The sequence below is a fragment of the Ambystoma mexicanum genome, chromosome 11 (assembly GCF_040938575.1).
Source record: "Ambystoma mexicanum isolate Mex_15411 chromosome 11, UKY_AmexF1_1, whole genome shotgun sequence".
NCBI classification, from domain to species: Eukaryota; Metazoa; Chordata; class Amphibia; order Caudata; family Ambystomatidae; genus Ambystoma; species Ambystoma mexicanum.
In genome coordinates, this window is record NC_090934.1 from 752,204,405 (window position 1) to 752,225,399 (window position 20,995).

Below are 20,995 nucleotides of genomic sequence, written 5' to 3' on the forward strand. Positions count from 1 at the left end.
TGTAAGTACTGTTTGCGGCACATCGAATTTAAATTTGTATGCGGTAAAAAAAAATGTACACCGACACGTTTGAATCGCATACATGGCTGTTACTTCAGAGTTGCATAGGTGGTGGTTCTTGTATCTAGTCTGGTGATGGTGGCTTATGTTTCATGGCCTGGGTTGTAATCTGCAGTTTGAATGTTGGAATGAGTAACCATCAAGGTTGAGGTGACTGGTTTTGCATTTCTTTGGTTCTGTGAATCAGAGTGCAGTGTGATGGACCATGGGACTTCGGCAAGGAGAGTGGCCAGTGCTTGGAGTAAGATGTCTGGTGGGATGACAGGCCTGTACTTGTGTATGATTTTTGGTGGAAGCTCTCACTAGGTTGGGGTGGATTTTCAATCTGGACAGATTGTGAACCCCCCCTTTATTCTGGAGAGTCGAAAGACCAATTTCTAGATTTGGTCCTCTCTTAAACCCTCCACCATAGGGGAATGCCAAGAGGGTCCTTAGTTATGTTAATGTTAAAGGACACTTGTACCGCCAAACTCAGTTTGAGTGTGGTGATTGCTAACATATCAGTGTGGTACTTGGTAGCAATTATGGGGTGAGTTGGGTTGAATTGGCTGGGGTTGTTGATTAGGTCTTAATGGGTGGCGCTTGTGTTTTATTTGACTTGGTGTTACCTGTCTAGTTGTGGTGGGAGTTTTAGTTGGTTCTGGGTGTTGTCAGTGTCCTGAGTTTAGTCCTTTTTCCTTTCCGGTTCAGTTTTTAGTTTGTGGTGTTGAAGAGCTGAAACTTCACTGATCGCAACCAGACAGTAGGGAGGTAGGGGGTCAGGACTTTGCACCTGTTCACCTGATGGCAGAGGGGTGGTAACGGGTATGTTGACTCATCTATTTCTGTCAGAAAACACATCTGAATCGGCAGGGCCCACTAACTTCTTGTCTTGGTTCTGTTGGAGGGGTCTAGAATCACTGGTTTAGGTCACTTTTGGTGTTGGGATTTCTCCAGCATTGGGGTCTGGCATTGATTCACATGGTCGTGAATATTCCCGGTAAGGCTGGGAATCCTCAGTAAAGAAGAAATCAGTTTCTCTTACAAACTGTCTTTCTCCTAACAACAACCAATTACTGGTCTCTGGATCATACTGCCCCAGCCAATGATTGCCCTCTACCTAAGCCCCTCCTTTGGCAGCCATCTTCAGATTTTTACTGCACGTTACATTGGTGGGAGTCCTTGTGATTAGTTCTCAGGCTTTTTACTTTTTTCTTTTTTTTCTCTCCAGAGTTTTACTGTCTTTGTTTGGTCAATCGAGCCTAAAGCTCCATCGACCCATCATCCGATTAACTGGGAACCATTTTTGGATTTTCCAGCGCCCCTCAAGGGCTGAATTTCGAGTGAGGATTCCAGAAGATTCTTTGAGGCCTACTCTGCGTGGACATGGCTGAGAAGGAAGACTAGACGCCTCCTGTTCAGGATTTGCCCAGGATGTGGCCTACGGAACATCTACTTGGACGATGGGAACTCCCTGTGCCTCTATTGCCTACATTTGGACCAAACACATGTGGAGGAAGACTGCTTTTTACAAGGAGATGGTCCCCTGTACAGTGAAGGATAGGCGCAAGCGTCTCGCCAAGTGGCTCCATGCCAAGGCCCCTGCTACCGTCAGTCCAGGCAGCATGACTCCCCCAGCCACAAGAAGAAAACTGAGTGGTCTTCTAAGGCCTTTTGAGGGTGCTCTGGCGATTGGGGGGGGCAACATAAGGCTAAACGCTGAGTCCACTAGCACTGGTAGTGCCGTTGCGATGGGCTCCCTGGCAGCCAGGGCGAGCTCAGTGTCTGCAGCACCTTCAACCACTGGCCAACGCTACAGAAGTCTGACCATCCGGGTAAGCTTATGGAGAAGTCCCGCACGGGCCAGTTTGAGAAAGGGGGAACGGGGCGCTGCCCCTCCCCCAAGGTGAAGGCCCCTAGCTCCACCAAGGTCGGGCAGGCCCAGATTTCACCAGGCAAAGCCTTCCATTGAAGGTGTGGTGGCGTCTCAAGTGAAAGCTTCAGGTTCGCAGGGTGCAGTCCCCAAGGCCATATTTGCCCTGCCTGTAAGGAGGGAATCTTTTCAACCCATGGAGAAGACACCAGAGAAGGCAATGCACATCTCTCCCCTGGTCTCGGAAGGGGGGGGGGGGGGGGGGGGCACGGTAGTCCTGCATGGCACGGACATCGCCTCTGAGGAGCCAATCAGTTTGTCATGGCCAAGTCCTACAGGGAGGATCCCGACGAGGGAGACTGCGACAAGACCGAGGAGGAGCAAGCCGTGGAGGAGTTGGAGAACCCTTCACCGCTGCCTCAGTTGCTCCCACTTCCGCCATCTCGGCAACCAACTCAACCCCAGCGCATATCTGGACATTCTCAAGGCACGCCACGCCTTGTGTTCGGAGATTCGGACGAGGATGCCCCTTGCGCTGACGGAAGATCCTGTGGCACCAGAAGATCCTGCGTCACCAGGGCCATAAGGCGCGTCCCCTACCAACAAGTTACCCTCCACCGCCTTGTAGCCCCCCCTCTGCCGAGGGAGGATACAGACCCGGTGATTACTAGCACAGGCAACAGTGGGTTAGATCTCCTGTATCTGCTGCCCAGAGCCTCACCGCCCAACAAGATAGGCTCGTTCCATGCCATGATCTCTAGGGCCTCAGACCTGTTTCCAGCTGACCCCCGAGGAAAAGAGGGTTCCTGTACCAATGCCGCAAGGCAAAGGGGAAGACCGTGCTGTCGATACCTCTGTTGGACGACATTTGTGACTATGGGCTGTCCCTTATGAAGGACTAGTCCTCGGCCCCGGAAAAGAGGGACTGATTCGAAAAGTACAGGGTGCCGGACTCTGCACCCAATTGTTGGAGGTCCCAGCCTTCCCCAGATTTGGTCGTCTCGGCAGTGGCGAGTAGGAAATATTCTGGCTCTTCAGTGTCCACGACCTCCTCCCCGGACAGGGAGGGGAAGGAGTTGGATGCTATGGGACGACGAGTCATCACATCAGTGACGACCATCAAGGCGGCCCTCGCCATTGTGGCGCACTACGACGGGGAGCTGTGATTTAAAATCTCTCCCCTCTTGGACTTCCTTCCAAATGACAAAGCGGAAGCATTGGAGATCCTGCAAGAGGGTGAGGTGGCATCGGACCATGCCATCAGTGGCCACAGGCATTGTTGACACGGTTCTGCCAAATGTGCAACAGCGTTTGCCTTAGTCAGCGAGGTTGGTTAAGGGCTACTAACTTTAGCCAGGATGTGCAGTCCAGGGTATTGGACATGCCCTTCAGTGACAATTTGGCACAACCATGGAAGAGTCTTCATCCCATTAAGGCGGACGCCGAGACGGCTCGTTCCCTGGGCATGCTTCAGCAGCGATGGTCGTCCTTTTGGAATTCCAGGGGTAAACGCCAAGGTTCCTCCAAAGGCTTCAGTGGATGTTCTTCGTCCTACCGTCCCGCTCTTAGACCCAGGAGGCCTACAGGGGCCACAGCAAGACTTGAGGTCGCTGTTGTCGGCGTCCCCAAGGCAGTGTCCACGATAAAGATTGAACCAGCTGTGATGTCGGGCCCCCACATGCACACCCCCGGTGGGAGGTCATCTCCACCGACCGTTGGGTGCTGGGCGCTCTGGCCCATTGACGCATCTTGGAATTCCGAATGACCACGAAAACCACGTCCCTCAGCTTCTGCTGGAGGTGCGGGCCATGCTGTAGAAGGCCACGATAGAGCTTGTTCCAAAGAGGCGCCGGAGTGTACTCGGTACTTCCTCGTCAAGACTGGCAGTTGGAGGCCCATCCTAGACCTCGCTGTCTGAACAAGTACATCAGATACCAGAAGTTTCAGATGGTCCCCCTTCAGCACGTGCTAGGACAGCTGGAAGAAGGGTATTTTCTATCGTGGCTGGACTTGGAGGACGCCTGTTGTCACATCTCCTTGGGACACCGCATGTTTCTGTCCTTCGTGGTTCAAGGGCAACATTACCAGTTCAAGGCCCTTCCCTTCGGATTGAAGTCGGCGCCAAGGGTTTTCACCAAGTGCCTGGCGCCACGGCTCAGTCTACAAGGGATCCACATTTACCCCTATCTGGATGACTGGCTCATCCGAGCAAATCTAGGGAGATCGTCTTGGGTTCTCTGTGAACTATGCAAAATCTTGCTTTGTGCTATCGCAAGCCGCACTGTTTCTGGGGGTCTCTGCTCAACACGGTGTCATGCCTGCCGCCTCCATCGGAGGAGAGGATTGCGGCTATCCTGGGCAAGGTGCAACGGCTGACTCGTAAGATCGCAAGGTTCGGGTCCATTAATGTGGCTACTGGGTTGCACATCAATGTACTGGAGCTGTGGGGCAGTGTTTTGGGCCCTCAAGTCTTTTCCTTCTGTCCCTCAAGGGCAAGGTGATGGGCCTACGGACAACACCACCACGGACAACACCACCACAAGGTTCTACATCTGGGAGCAAGGGGGCACCAGATCCCCAGCGCTCTCCAGAGAGGCGCAGCACCTCTGGCAGTGGGCTGTTGCCCAGGGGCTGTTCCTTGTCCCGTTTCATCTGGCAGGAGTGAAGAACACGATCGCAGACTCCCTCGGCAGGGAACTGTGTTCTTGCCACGAGTGGTAGCTTCGGCAGGAACAAATGGATCTTCTGTTCAGTCGATGGAGCAGTCCCCAGATGGATCTGTTTGCGACAGCGATGAACAAGTGCCGGAGGTTTGCCAGCAGGTTTCCCCAGCCGGGGAGCATGGGGGACGCATTGTAATTCCCCTGGGATGACTATGCTTTCCCTCCGATGCTTCTTGGCTAGTCTATCAACTCGCGGTTCTGGTGCAGGATGGTCCTCATCTCACCAGCGTGGCAGAGACCGATATGGTACCCGGACCTTCTGGACTTCCGGTGGCCGCAGATCTTCTCGCCAGAGAAGGAGGCATGATCCTGCACCATGACCCAGGGTCGCTGAACTTGCAGGCCTGGCTCCTGCAGCACTAGAGTTTGGAGGATACTATATCCCGGCGGACTGCAAGGGGGTGCTTGCCAGGGCTTTGTCTACACTGAAATGCTACAGACCTAAGTGGAAGATCGACCCTCTACGGATTACGGCTCTGCAGGTGCTGCCGTATTTGCTGTCACTGGCCAAGGCAGTGCTGGATCATGTCTCCAAGGTTCATCTAGCGGCCATCTCCCGCTACACCAGAACTCTGCGACGGTCGTCGTTATGGTCACACCGCCTGGTCAAGGAGTTCATCAAAGGACTTTTCTGTTCATTCCCGTCGGTGAAGGCTCCGGCCCAGCATGGGAGCTCAATGTGGTGCTGACTAGGCTCATGCGTCCTCCGTTCAAGCCTCTGCGTTCTGTGCCACTGACATTTTTCGTTTCTTGTGGCCATCACCTCTGCACAACGAGTGGGAGAGACCAGGCCCCATCTTGTAAACCTTACTTGACATTCCACAAGACTAGGGTTGGCAAACAGACCGTTGCCTGGCTGTCCGAGGGCCCACTCGACCAGAGCGACCGCTGCAACTACAGCGTTGCTGTCTGGTGTGCTCCTGCTGGACATCTATCTGCACTACGTGGAGGTCGGCGCACACCATCATGAAGTTCTCCCTGGAATCCTGTCGACGCAGTAGGAGTCCAGAGTCAGCCAAGCAGTGCTGCGCAACCTGTTTGCTTGGAGGTGAGCCTGGTGAGGAGGTCCGAGATGCTGATGTTGAGCCTTGCCACCTCCCGTGTTTGCATGCGTGTACTGCTATGAATTCTTTCTTCATGAGCATGTGAATCCAAGCAAGACCCCATGCTGGAGAAGGAACAAGTTACCTACCTGTTACTGTTATCCAGCATGGGTCTGGCATGGATTCACATGCAAACCCTCCTGCCTACCCCTCTGCAGCTCTTCTCTTGTTCCTACTGCACTTTGTGCTACCAAATATGAAGATGACTACGTTAGGGGCTTAGGTAGAGGGCAGTCATTGGCTTGGGGCAGTAATGACCCAGAGCTCGGTGATTGGTTATTAAATACAGTTCAGAAACGAAAGTTTTTTTTTTTTTCTTTTTCTGGTACCGAGGATTCCCAGCCTGACGGGGAATATTCGTGAGCATGTGAATCCATGCCAGACCCATGCTGGAGAACAGTTACAGGTAAGTAACTTGTTCCTTTATTTGGCTTTGCCATTGCTTGTTTACACAAGCACACTCCAAATGTTGAACACATTTATTACATAACTTATTACCTAACCTTTCAAACTGTTCACTGGGCCCCAGAGACTACCTTCATTGTTTTCAGCTTCACATAACTGTATGGAACTATTTGTGGCACGAGGTCCCATACATTTTAGGGATGGACTTCTGAAATTAAGATTGAATCTCTGAGGAACTGTAGTGCTAATACTAATATGTACCTCCTTTTCAGGGGGTTATGTATTTTGCCCTACCCTAGTGATTGTGTGGCGGTATCATATTGTTAGTGTTGTGACATTACCTGTTGGTAGTAATTCGTTTTTTCTTGGTGCATTCCTTGACTGCTTAACTGTGTGCTCATTGTGGACCCCTTACAAGCTCATTGGTAGCCTAGACCATTCGCCTAGCTGCCTACTGTCGTACAAGGCTGGCCTTACCCTTCTATACGTTTGTCCACCAGGCCAGAGTATAGATTTAACACTGGTGTGCTGGTCTCACAAAAATACAGAAGGCAGAAAGTGTCCCCCAAGATGGAAGTGGATGTGTCTTAATGACACGAAAACAGAGCTCATGATATTTGGATCTAGTCTGACAATAGCCAAGCTAGGAGGAGAATGAGCCTTTCTCTATAAATGAAGCGAAAATTCAAGTCTCTAATCGGGTCAAAACGCTGGGTGTGATAGTCAATGCTTCAGTCAATTCAGTAGCGCAGGTGAACTATTTGCACAAAAATACAGCATATTACCTATGCCTTATGAGGGCATTAGACCTTATTGAAATGAGGCAAACACAGCAACAATTGCGAGGGCAATTGTACTGCCTAGATTAGACTACGGTAATGCCCTTTTAATAGGAGCAACAAAAAGACCTGGCGAGATGCCAAGTCATAGAGAATGATGCATATTGAGACCACATAACAATGGCAAGAAGATCTCTGCATTGGCTTGGAGTAGAGGGCAAATTTCAAAGCTATGACACTAAAAGTGCCTGTCCGGAGATGCCCCCTATATCTCCACAACCAATTTGTAGCTCACACCCCTCAGACAGCTACGCTCGGCAGGAAAAGGTTTGCTCAGTGCCAAAATATAAATTGAAGACGGACCTTGGGTAGATTTGCAGTATTGGCTGCGCAGCAGTGGAATAATCTCCCGCTTGAGTTGAGATTGGAAGACCATCTTTTTAGAAAGTACACCGATCACCATCAGACTCTTATCTTAAAGCTGTAATATTGGGGACAACTAACATGTCTGCACTCTTTTCAGCATAGTATGCGTTGTCTGTCATAAGCGCCCTGATGCCTGCAGGCTGCCGGCGCTATACAAGCCGACATACATACAACAGTCCACCAAGAAAATGCTAGGGAACTCGCAGAGTGGTAAGAATTTAACTCCGAATGAAAATCTACCGAACACTGCCTTTTTAGGAATATGAGCAGTGTCATGCTATTATGTTGCAGAGACTGGATGGAGTACGCCACCTTGCCTTTGGGCCGAGCCGCAATGTTAACTCGCCACACATCTGCAAAGACTTAATAAGCAGGCCAATATATGTCTGAATTTCTGTTAATCGAACACATAAAATAAAATGTGATGCTGTTTATGCCATTGCTACTATAGACTTAAGCTCTTCTGGAAGATGTTCAGTTAGGACAGTTGGTGTATAGCATGTTTGGCAATTCAGTATTGTTACGGATGAAGTAATGAGTACATAAGCCAGAGTAACTTGTTCTGTTTTGGCTTAAGCGTATGAAGAGGGCAGTAGTATGGTGTTACTTTTGCAAACTTGCTATTCAAAATGAACCCCCTCTGCGTTTGTCTGATTTGATAATGAAGCTTAACCTTATATTGACCGTTTGCAGGATCTTGGAGTTTTTATTCCTGCTCCTATGGGTCAAGGGACGCGAAGTGACTTCTTTCTGGAAGGAGGGCCGTTCATGCCACCAAGGTTGAAACTTGACAGGGATCCACTTGGAGGACTTGCAGATATGTTTGGACAAATGCCAGGTAAACTTGTGTAGTTCTTCATCCGCTCATAACAGTGGTGATTTTGCATGCTCTGGTCTTTATGTAAGGATCACTACATTCTCTGGCTCCCCTTCCCAATAAATGTATCCTTGTGGGCAAAGTCGCTATTCCTTCATACATGCTATTTGGTGTAAAACCTTTCCAACGTCCCAAGCTGGAATTGTGCTTGATCTTCTATATGGCTGGAGGCAAGGGAATGAGACATAGGAGCAAATCACTCGGTAGCAACCACAGTACAGGGTCTGCACAGTATGTGAGCCGACTGGCACAGTGAGGGGAGTGAAAAGACTGGTTCTGGCTTATGTTTGGTACAGTCTTGTGGGCAGTGTGGCGGCTTTTGACAGGGCTGAGGACCCATACTTTTCAATCACTGGTGCTGTCGTTTATTTGCATGTGCCATTTGGTTAGCATTGCAGTCACTGCCTCAAAGGTCCCAAGGTTTGGAGAGCAGCAGAGAAATGATGGCACATCTATGAGTTTTGACACCTTTGATTTTATACAGATTTGGTTACTCAATACTTGGGTGCATAAAATGGGCAAATCTGTGGAGCTGTGTGGGCGAGTAATTGTATTGTTCGTTTTGTAGTTTTAAGTTCATTTTCTGCTTTAAAGGTTGTCCCATGTACATGAAGTTAAAATGCTTGGCTATCTTACCTTTTTAGCTGGAGCTATTCAGTTTGTAGGTGAATTTAATGAAGGCATTGTATTGGGTTTTATATTCTCCAGTGGCATTTGTGTGGTCTAGTCCTTCTGGCGGATCAGAAGGAAGGTTAGGAGAACAAAAAGCAAGGTGACCTTCTGCTTAGAAGTAACTTTAAGCTCTGCCTATTAGTCTGTAGGTGTCTAGACCTTTTTGTATAGAGGGGGGAGCCTTATGTGCCCATGGTGCAAGGAGGCTCTGTTGGGAGGGTATATTCAATTGCCATATTGGGATCCTGAACTAGGATTAAGTCAACTTGTCTTGCTCGTAACTGATCACTAAATATTTGCAGCAACACAAAGCATAAAATAACCTGTATTCCGTTTTTTGCATAATTTTAGGTAGTGGGATTGGTACTGGCCCAGGTGTCATTCAAGATAGATTTTCACCCACTATGGGACGTCATCGCTCAAATCAACTTTTTAATGGCCATAGTGGGCACATTCCTCCTGCTCCGTCCCAATTTGGAGAAATTGGAATAAAGTCGTTTATGAAAAACCAGGTACGTTTTTGTTTTAGCAGTGATTTTCAAGTATTTTGTCATGCGTACATTCTTAACCCCAGCTGGATCATGTTTTGATGTTTTCTAAATTGTGAGCCTACCCTTCTGAATCTTCCCATTTACGATTGTTGGAGGAACTGCTTCCTCATCTGACACATTGTCTAATCTTGATGGGCCTTTTTTTCTTCTCTCAAACCAGGGGCAAAGCCAGCTATTCCAGAGTCAGGGAAGCTTGTCCCAACAAGGACAGTCAAAGGACATGCCACCCCGTTTTATCAAAAAGGGACAACTAAATGCAGATGAGGTACATAATGCATTAATATAACCAATATAAAAAGTAGAATTTTTGTACTGAAGCTGGAATGTTATCCTTTTACTTTATTCTGCATTTTGGGTTTCAGAAGAGCTCTTGCCATGTTGTAGTAGCTAACTGTTTCTCAATGGGTTAAGATAGAAGTCCAAACCACTTATTTGTAGCATTGTCGCATGTGACTGTGGTGGCCAGGACAGGCTTTGGCACAGATTGGTGAGCAAGAGTGGCAGAGTTGAAATATAGATTTTTGTGGCCCAGTAAAAGGTATGGGCCACCATTGATTGGTTCTGCAAGTGCCCTGTGCACTAAACTTGCTTTATATTCCCTGTACATTTGCCAGATCTCAAACATGACTTTGAGAACTTTTCTGCGCCGGACAAGGTTGCACTGCAGGCTTTCACCAAGGTTCCTAGTGCCAAAAGGCTGGCCCTCGCCTAAGTTTTTGTACAGGCACAGACCATTGGGTTGAAGCAGTGTTGTGTGCTACCTAAATTCACCATTTGTTACTAGTGCATCTCATGCCTAATGGGTTAAAACTTTATACCTGTCTCTGGAGCTTTTCCTCAACTCCCCATCCCCCTTCCCACAACCTTTTCTTAGGCTCACGCGGCGACTTGTAAAGTGGGAGGTTTTCAGGATCATCCCTTACACATCAGATTTCACTGTGGAAGACCACGCTAAGGCTCGTTCCAGCATGAGACTCCTGAAGTAACCCGCACGGTTGCCCCAGAGCCACTGGACCTGGAGGGAACTGCACACCGATAACGATGGGCAGATTGCACTGAGCCACCGACTTGGAAGGGACAGTAGCGCTTCACATAAACACAAGACTTGCCCAGTATGAGGCCAGTTTCGCCAGAATGTAAAATTTGCCAGTGAGTGCAGGAAAAAACAAGGGTGCTGCTAGCAATGGAGGCTGGAGTGTCATAAAGCGTAGCCCTGTGCGCTCTGAAAGGTCGCCCTACTTTGTGAACTGGGTAATTGCTACTTGGACTAGCCAAACTCTCGAGGCAGGTGAAATAAATGTTTTCCTGCATGGGGTCTTGCATGGATTGACATGCTCATGAATATTCCCGGTCGTCAGGCTGGGAATCCTCGGTAAAAGAAAAATCAGTTTGGTTTTTCTGAACGGTCTTTCTCCCATAAATCAATCACTGAGCTCTGGGTCATACTGCCCTCTTCCCAAGCCCCTCCTATGGCAGCCATCGTCAGATTTTTACCACACGTTCAAGTGTTGGGAGTCCTTGTTAGTGCGCAGTACAAATATCCTTTAACATTATCACCACCCGAGTGGTCCCTTGGTGGCTCTGAAAGAGGGGGAGAGGGGGGGGTGAGTTAGTGGGAATAAGCTCAAAGTTCAAGAGAGCAGTGATGTGCTGTTGGCAGCCTCCGCCCGGTGGGACCGGCTGGGCTTGGTGTTTAGGGTCAGTAGTCGTTGTGTGCTGTTCAAGTTTATGTACGGTTTGTTTTGTTGTTGCAGTGTAGTTTGTGCGGATTACTGCATTTTAGGCTTGTGGTTGTTTGAGAGGTGTATGCGGAGGGATGAAATTGTTAGTGGATTGGTTAGTTGGCATTGCTGTCCTTGCAGTTATGGCTAGGTGTGGGTGTGATGCTTGCTATCATTCACTATTCCAACAAGGAGTGGCGCTTGCTAATTTCTGTATTCTGTCTAGATGTGAGGCAGGCTAGTGATCACAATTCCATTCAAGTGTTGCAATTGTCGTCATTCAGTTTTGTTTTACGTGTGGCGGATTCACATTTCTATCTAGGTGCGACACAGGCTAATGAGTGTTCCATTTAAGTGTGGCGCACTGTGCTTTTTTTCTTTGCGCTTTTCTGTGTTTTTTCACTTTTTGATTGACCGAAAAAAAGATTTCCAATCGAGCCCATGTGCTCCATCGAATATCCTTAACAGGGATCTGTTTTTCGGCACTCGGCGCCCCTCCAGGTTTGATCATCTCTGGAAGCTTTTCTTCAGGCCTAAACCGTGTGGAGCATGTTGGATGAGAAGGACAGCACTTCCTCTTCAAGCTTTGCTCTGGTTGCGGTTTGCAGAACATGTACATGGCGGACATACCTTCCCGATATCTGTGTCTGTACCCGACGCACAAAGAATGTGCAATTTGCTGTGACTTTGCTATGCACACGATGGATTGGCGCCAACGGTTGGAGTCGTGGCTCCAGGCTAAGGTCTCTGCCCTGGTTGGTGCCCAAGGGGTGATTCTCCCAGATCCAGCCAACCTGAGCAGGCTTCGAAGTCCTTTGAGAGTGCCCCACCCGTGGGAGCCCACCACAAGGCCAAGCTATGAGAGTCTGCTTCAGTTGGTCGCCCCTGGTGCAGATCCTGCAACGGTCGGGGCATGATCTGCATTGATCTCCAGCCACTGCTCTGGTTCTTCATCCAAGAGGCAATCGGCTACTCCGGGGAAGCTGAGATGGACTCTGGAGAAGGCTAAGCAGGGTATGGTGTCCGGCCTACCCAGTAAGGCCAAACTAGACAAGGGGTCCGACCAGGCCCTGAAAGCGGTGGCTAAGTGGGACAAGGCGAAGACCAAACAAGGCAAGGAGACCGGCCTTTCCGTGAAAGCTCAGGTACACCAGGAGTTGGCCAGTGGCGTTGGTAGTGGCATTGCTCTCGAAGGCCATAGGGCTGATCCGGTCCAGGGTACCCAGACGATGGCTGGTGTCTCTTCCTCCCTGGAGGGAGGCTTCTAGCAAGCCAACTGAGAAGACTCAGGAGAAGAGGATGCCAAACCTTAGCCCGAGAACTACCATTCAGGACCTGAAGAAAAAAGGGGGGGGGGTGGCGATGAAGGACTCCAAGGAACGGACACGTTTCTTTGTGCGACGATAAGATCCTGTCAGTTCACACCGTCCATGGGGACGATGACTATGTCAGAATCTACCTCTGAAGGTGACGGTAACAGGGATACCGTCCATGGGGACTACTAAGGCCATGGCCCTGTCGCCCCTCGAGACGGGGGCCCTGGTCCCCTGCACCCCAGGTACCGCCGAAAGATCTTTCACTGGACATCCATTTGACCCTCCACATGCTGGTGTCTGCGATGCAGAGAATGCCAACGGCTCTGGCTCACCTGTTGACACCAGGGCAACCACTGACCAAGAAGAGGCATCTTTCTCCAGCATGGGGTCTGGCATGGATTCACATGCTCATGAATATTCCCCGTCGTCAGGTTGGGAATCCTCAGTAAAGAAAAAACCAGTATCAGTTTCGTTTCTGATCTGTTATTCGTAGTAATAACCAATCACTGGTCTCTGCGTCATACTGACCACAGCCAATGACTGCCCTCTACCTAAGCACCGCCTCTGGCAGCCATCTTCAGATTTTTACCGCACGTTCATGTGTTGGGATCCTCGTGCTATTGCTCTCGAGCGTTAGTGTTATTTTTTTCACGTTTTTTCTCAAAAACTTCGTTTTTTCGGTCAAAAGAGCCTCAAGCTACGATTCTCCATCCGATCAACGGGGACCCGTGTCGGATTCGTCTGCGCCCCTCAAGGGTGAAGATTTCGTCGAGCTACGCTTTTGGAAGACTCCAGAAGTTTCTCAGGCCCGGTCATGGCCCAGGAGAAGGGGAGCTCGACGCCCGGAAAGCTGTTCAGGGTCTGCCCTGGATGCCAGCTGCAGAACGTCTTCAAGGAGGACGAACACACTTTTTGTCTTTATTGCCTACATGAGGACAAGACGCACGTGGAGAAGGACTGTGCGTGTTGCGGCAACATGTCGGAGCGGACCATGAAGGACCGCCATCAACGTCTCGCCAACTGGCTGGAAGGGAAGAGCCCGTCCGGCGAGAAGAGGAAGAAAGCCGAGCGGTCTTCTAAGACCTTTGAGGACGCCCCGGCGACGGGGGTCCAACATAAGGCCAAGCACCGCGAGTCCGCTGGCACCGGGAGCGCCGAACGGTCGGGCTCTACGGGCGCCAGGCAGGGCGCACCCTCCTCAGCACCATCAACCACGAGCCAACGCTCTGGGTCGGGTAAGAGGAAGGCCGAGCACCCGGCGAAGCTCCTGGAGAGGCCCTGGTCGAGCTCGGAGGGGGAGCAAGGCAGTGTCCCCCCCCCCCCCCTCAAGGATAAGGCGGTGAGCGCACCTAGGGTGGTAAAGGCCTTAATCCATCCGGCCAAGCCCTCTATCGAAACTGTCGCGGCGGCCCTGGCTTAGCCTGTGGAGGCTACACCAGTGGTGGCGACCTCGGGGCTCAGTCTCCCTGCCACCTCGGAGGGAGTCCTCTTTTGTGCCCATCGATAGGACCCCCGTGAAATCCCCCGTGGGGAAGAAAAAGGGGGGGCAGGGCGTCGTCGTAGATTCGGCCTCAACCTCGGAGGAGGAGCTGGTCGAAGTCTTAAGCCACGGCCTCGGCGTGGAAGAAGACCGGCCCGTCGGGATGGATCCCGACGCAGGTGACGACGACATCGTCGAGGGTACCGACGGGGCCCCTGATCGCCTGTCGGATTCCCCTCTGCCAGCGCCGCGAGACAACTCGGCGGCCATTTTGTTGGCTATACAGTCCTTATGCTCAGATAAGGACGAGGCTACCGTTGCCGACGGAACCTCTCCCGTCGGGGGACCCAGAACCGGGACCTTCTGGTGTTCCCCCTACCAAGAAAAGAAGGATCCACCCTCCGCCTCCTTTTCAGCCGTCGCGCCCCTTCCAGCCCTCCTCCCCGTCCACCCGAGGGGATGATACGGGGACTGACACGGCAGCGACGGGTACGGACGACGAGGTATACGACGAGGATGTACCGTCGTCGCCTCCCACCAGGGCTTCTCCGCCCGACGAGATTGGATCGTTCCACTCCATGATCACCAGGGCATCCGAGCTTTTCCAACTCTGCCCTGAGAAGAAGGAAGGTTTCCTTTATCAGCGGCGCAAGGCCAAGAGGAAGACGGTCCTCTCAGTGCCTCTATTGGACGACATTTGGGATGAGGGCCTCACCCTCCTCAAGAACCCTTCCACGACGCCAGCTAGAAGAGACCGGTACGAGAAGAAGTACCGGGTCCCGGACACGGCCCCCCTGTGCCTCCGGGCGCAGCCTACCCCGGACTCCATCGTCTCCGCGGCGGCCAGGAAAAAAGCGGGGGGGGGTGCGGCCTCCACATCGACTTCCCCACCGGACGGCGAGGGAAAGAAATTGGACGCTATGGGACGCACAGTCATCTCCTCTGCGGCGACGACGATTAAAGCGGCCAAAGCCTTGGCTATCGTGGCCCGCTACGACAGGGAGCTCTGGTACAAACTGGCTTCCCTGCTGGACTTCTTGCCGGACGACAAGAGGGCAGAGGCCCTGGAGAACCTGCAGGAAGGTGAGGTGGCTTCACGCCACTACCGTTGCGACGGACATCGCCGACACTGTGTTCCGCCAGTTGGGCAACGGCGTTTGCCTTAGGCGGCGTGGATGGCTCAAGGCTACGGACTTCCGTCAAGACGTTCAGACCAGAGTCCTGGACATGCCCTTCGATGGGAACAACCTGTTTGGGAAAACAGTGGACGATTCCCTTCAGGCCATTTAAGCGGACACCGAGACGGCCCGGGCCCTTGGAGTTCTGCAACAACGACGGACACCCTTTCGGAGCAGCGGAGGCAAGGGCGCCTCCAAAAGTTCTGGCGGCGGTTTCTCCACCTACCGTCAAGCGGCCCGCTCGTCGGCTCAGGAGGCCTACAGAGGACGAGGCAAGTCTGGCAGACCCCGCCGTCGTCGCCAAGGAGGTCAAGGCGGCAAAGCCTCGTCGAAGCAGGATTGAACCGACCGTGGGGTCGGGCCCCCACCGAAGCACCCCGGTGGGAGGCCGGCTGGCGAGCTTCGTCAGCGTGTGGGAGTCCATCTCCACCGACCGTTGGGTGCTGGACGCCTTGGCCCGGGGCCACGCGCTCGAGTTTCAAAGAAGGTGTCCGCGCGTCCCCCCCGTGGCCAGGAAAGAACTTCACGTCCCTCAACTTCTCCTGGAGGTAAAGGCGATGCTCAGGAAGGGCGCCATCGAACTCGTCCCAAAGAGGCTTCGGGGCTCCGGAGTTTACTCGAGATACTTCCTCGTGAAGAAGATGGGGGGGATGGCGCCCCATCCTGGACCTGCGACGTCTGAACAAGTTATCAAGGCGCAAAAGTTCCGGATGGTCACCCTCCAGCACGTCCTGGGTCAGCTGGAGGAAGGAGACTTCCTGTCGTCGTTGGATTTGGAGGATGCCTACTTCATATTCCCATCCTAAAGGGGCACCGAAAATTCCTCAGGTTTGTGGTCCAAGGGCGTCACTACCAGTTCAAAGACCTCCCCTTCGGACTACGGTCGTCACCCAGGGTATTCACCAAGTGCCTTGCACCGGTGGTGGCGCAGCTGCGCCGCGAGGGGATCCACGTCTACCCCTACCTGGACGACTGGCTCATCCGAGCCAAGACGAGGGAGCTCGCCGTGGATCACACGGCAAGGACCGTCCAACTTCTCACGGACCTGGGATTCTCCGTGAACTACGCCAAGTCTCACCTGGTACCCGCGCAAAACGCACTGTTTCTGGGAGCGAAGCTCGACCGTGTCCCTTCTGGCCTCCCCGTCGGAGGAAAGGACCAGGTCCATCCTGGGCAAGGTACAGCGGATGTTGGTTTCCGACGCGGCCAAGGTGAGGTCCATCAAGTCCCTCCTCGGAATGATGTCTTCCTGCATCTACCTCATTCCCATGTGCAGGCTCCGGATGCGCCCGTTGCAGGAGTTCCTGGACGCGCGCTGGATCCAAACGACGGGCAGCTTCGAGGAGAGGATCACACTCGACGAGAGTTTCCGCCGAGCGGTCCGGTGGTGGGGCAACCGCACGCATCTGACGGCGGGCATGGACTTCCAGACCCCAGACCACCAGGAGACAGTGACCACCGATGCCTCCCTGGAAGGGTGGGGAGCGCACACCGAAAATCTGCACGCGAGAGGCCTTTGGCTCCCGACGGAGAAGTCCCTCCATATCAACGTCCTGGAGCTCCGTGCAGTGTTCTGGGCCCTCAGGTCCTTCCTTCCGTCCCTCAAGGGCAAGGTGGTGAGGATCTTCACCGACAACACCACCACCATGTTTTACATCAGGAAACAGGGCGGAACCAGGTCCCCAGCGCTGTCCAAGGAGGCGCAGGACCTGTGGCATTGGGCCGTCGCCCAAAGGATGTTTCTGGTGCCGTTTCAACTGGCAGGGATAAAAAAACACCATCGCCGACTCACTCAGCAGGGAGCTGCGCTCGTGCCACGAGTGGGAACTACGGCAGGATCTAGTGGATCGCCTCTTCCGACGGTGGGGCACACCCCAGATCGACCTGTTCGCGACGGCGACGAACTCCAAGTGCCGGAGGTTCGCCAGCAGGTTTCCCCAGGCGAGGAGCATGGGCGATGCTTTCTCGTTCCCCTGGGAGGGCCTGTTCCTCTACGCGTTCCCTCCTTTGCCACTGCTAATCCGGCTCGTCAACCAGCTCAAGAGGTCACGGTGCAGGATGATCCTCGTCGCACCTGCGTGGCCGAGGCAGATATGGTTCCCGGACCTTCTGGACTTGTCAGCGTCCCCGCCAATCAAGCTGCCGGTGGACGCGGATCTACTCTCCAGGGAAGGAGGCGCCATCCTCCACCACGACCCGAAATCGCTGAACTTGCAGGCCTGGCTCCTGCAGCGCTAGAGTTTGGAGGATACGACATCCTGGCCGACTGCAGAGAGGTTCTTGCAAAGGCCAGGGCGTCCTCGACTCTTAAATGCTACGGACACAAATGGAAGAGGTTCTCTGTCTGGTGCCACGCACAGAAGATTAACCCTCTACGGATTACGGTCCCCAGGTACTGCCGTACCTGCTGACGCTGGCCAAAGCTGGACTGGCACACGCGTCCATCAAGATTCATCTTGCTGCGATCTCCCGATACACCAGAACCACGGGCCGGACGTCCTTGTGGTCTCATCGTCTGGTGAAAGAGTTCATGAAGGGACTGTTCAGATCATTCCCGCCGGTGAAGGCTCCGGCCCCGGCGTGGGAGCTCAACGTGGTGCTGACCAAGCTCATGGGACCTCCGTTCGAGCCTCTGCACTCGGCCCCGTTGAAGTTTCTGTCGTGGAAAACAGCGTTTCTTGTGGCCATCACCTCCGCACGACGGGTGGGAGAGATCCAGGCCCTTTCATGCAAGGCCCCGTACTTGACTTTTCACGACACGAGGGTAGTGCTCAGGACGCACCCCTCCTTCATGCCCAAGGTACCGTCGGACTTCCATCTCAACGAACCCTTGGTGTTGCCTGTGTTCTTCCCGTCGCCTTCGTCGCCGGCTGAGAGGACTTTGCACTCGCTGGATGTGGCTAGAGCGCTGAAGTTCTACGTGGACCGCACGAAGTGTTTTCGGAAGACGTCACAACTCTTTGAACTTTGGACCTGTCAATCAGGGGAAGGCTCTCTCGAAGGCTTCCATTTCCAGATGGCTCTCCGGCTGTATCATGTACTGTCATCGGTTGGCAAACCGACCGCTGCCTCCGGTCGGTTTGCCAACCGATGACAGTACATGTCCGAGAGCCCATTCCACCAGAGCGATCGCAGCTACCACGGCGTTCCTTTCTGGTGTGCCCCTGCTGGACATATGCAGGGCTGCTACGTGGAGGTCGACGCACACCTTCACGAAATTCTACTGCGTCGATCGGGATTCCAGGGAGGAGTCCAGGGTCGGCCAAGCAGTGCTGCGCAACCTGTTCGCCTGAGGTGAGCCTGGTGAGGAGGTAAGATGCTTAATGTTGAGTTTGATGTACTGCTTAATGTTGAGCCGTTGCCACCTCCCGTGGTTGCATGTGTACTGCTATGTATTCTTTATTCATGAGCATGTGAATCCATGCCAGACCACCTGTAACTGTTGTTCTCCAGCATGGGTCTGGCATGGATTCACATGCGAACCCTCCCGCCTACCCCTCTGCGGCTCTTCACTTGGTCATACTGCCACTTCACGTGCTTCCAAATCTGAAGATGGCTGCCAGAGGCGGTGCTTAGGTAGAGGGCAGTCATTGGCTGTGGTCAGTATGACGCAGAGACCAGTGATTGGTTATTACTACGAAAGACAGATCAGAAACGAAACTGATACTGGTTTTTTCTTTACCGAGGATTCCCAGCCTGACGACGGGGAATATTCATGAGCATGTGAATCCATGCCAGACCCATGCTGGAGAACAGTTACAGGTAAGTAACTTATTCCTTCACCACCAAGCCAGCCATCGCTTACATCTTCCCCCTAGGGAGACTGAGTCGGACATGGGATGGGATGACTATTCCCTCCCTGCCCCCCCTCTCTCACCCCCACCACCCGGTCACCTCAGCCCAAGGCTTCTCCGGGCAAAGTAGGATCCTTCCATTCAATGATGGCATGAGCATCAGCTTTTCCAAATCACACAGGTTTCTTGTCTGCACAGGGAGGCGAAGAGAAGACTATCCTTTTTGGTCCACTGCTGGACAATATTTGGGATGAGGGACTGGCTTTGCTGAAGAACCACTCAACAGCCCCAGTGAAGAGAGACCGGCTGGAGAAAAAGTACAAGACTGAACCGGCCTGGACGTCTGGCCCCCCCACCTAGGCACCCTAGGGGGGCTGGCGGGCGAACTTGTCAGCGTGTGACACTGATCATTGGGTGCTGGACACTCACCCTTGAATTTCAACAAGTTTCCTTGTATACCACTGGGGGCCCGGCAGGAACAAATGTCCGTCAACTGCTGTTAAAGGTCTGGCCCATGTAAAAATAAAAAAGGGGGCGATCGAGCTGGTCCCACAGCGAATCTGGGGCTCTGCAGTCTACTCCATACATCAGCGAATCTGGGGCTCTGCAGTCTACTCCATACATCTTCTCCTAAGAAAGATGGGGGAGGAGGGGCTGGGGCCCATGCTCTACTTCCGACGACTCAACAAGGTCATCAAGTCCCAGAAGTTCCGGATGGTCACACTGCAGCATGTGCTCGGCCAGCTGGAGCAAAGAGACTGGATTCTTGTATTGCTTAGAAACCAGTAACAGAAGTCTTGCCTAATCCTAAAGCATTAGGAAATGAAGGAAGGCACTAGGCTCCTTCCCAACAGGATGCATACCCCATACACACGGCATCGCAAGTTCCCACCCTTCGTTGTCCAGGGGCAGCATTACCAGTTCAAGGCACTCCCTTTTGGACTGAGCACCCAGAGTCTTCACCAAATGCCTGGCCCCAGTGGCGGCCAAATGCACCTTCAGGGTGTCTGTGTACCCTTATCTGGACTGGCTCGTCTGGGCCAAGTCGAAAGGCCACCGCCGTCGATCACACGGCGCAGACGTCCCACTGCTGACGAGCCTGGTCTTTTCTGTGAATTATGCCAAGTCCTGCTTGACTCCATTGCAGGACGACCTGTTCCTGGGATCCAGACTAAACGCTGTGGCTTGCTTAGCAGTTCCGTAGGAAGAAAGGATATCTGCCATCCTGGGCAAGGTGCAACAGCTGTTGTGCATATACCTGATTGGGCTCTGCACGCTGCAGATGCATCCACTCGGGTGTCTCGAAGCTTTCAGAACGGGATCACGCTCAGCTAGGAGTTCCGTCGAGCAATATGATGGTGGGGTGTGCGCTCCAACATTGCCGGGGGCACAGACATTCAGAGCCCCATACCAGGAGACTGTCACGATAGACCCCTCTGGAGGATGGGGAGCCCACACAGGGCGTCTTCACAGGCCTGTCGAACCCTCCCTCCCTGCCCCTCTGTGGCTTTTCTTGGTCATACTGCCACTTCACGTGCTACCAAATCTGAAGATGGCTGCCAGAGGGGCATAGGGAGAGGAGTCATTGGCTGGGGCAGTATGACGGAGAGCTCAGTGATATAGGAGAGACAGTTTGTAAGTGAAGTGAAACTGTTTCTTTTACTGAGGATTCACGGCCTGACCAGGCGAATATTCATGTCTTTGTGAATCCATGCTACACCCATGCTGGGGAACAATAGTTACAGGTAAGTAACTTTTTCCACTTTCCACTTTCACAGTGGGTAGTGGAAAGGGGACGAAGGACAGATTACTCCAGTCACTACAGTGAGTAACTTGGCAGATGAAGGCAGATGGTCTGGAGGGTTACCTAGAGCAATACCAGAGGTTAAGATTAATGCAAAACCTTCCAGCCATTACTTTTTTTTAGTGTTTTTTTTTTTTTCTTCACTTTAGTCCCTTGAGCACTCCCCGCCACTCTGTGGGAGTAATTTAATGAGTAATGTTCTGTTGGTGCATAGGTGTATTTTTTTCCCCTTCCATAATGCCCCCCTCTGCTCC

The 20,995-nt window shown here is 52.6% G+C and overlaps 1 protein-coding gene across 3 annotated transcripts in view; it reads left to right on the plus strand.

Moving 5' to 3' along the window:
• Nucleotides 1-20,995, plus strand: part of EIF4G2 (eukaryotic translation initiation factor 4 gamma 2) — a 152,410-nt gene that overhangs the window by 90,449 nt on the left and 40,966 nt on the right. For all 3 annotated transcript variants that reach the window (XM_069623647.1, XM_069623648.1, XM_069623649.1), the window contains 3 exons: nucleotides 8,042-8,186; nucleotides 9,249-9,409; nucleotides 9,609-9,713. In XM_069623647.1, coding sequence (XP_069479748.1) covers nucleotides 8,042-8,186; nucleotides 9,249-9,409; nucleotides 9,609-9,713 — 411 coding nt within the window. The remainder of the gene's footprint in view (nucleotides 1-8,041; nucleotides 8,187-9,248; nucleotides 9,410-9,608; nucleotides 9,714-20,995) is intronic.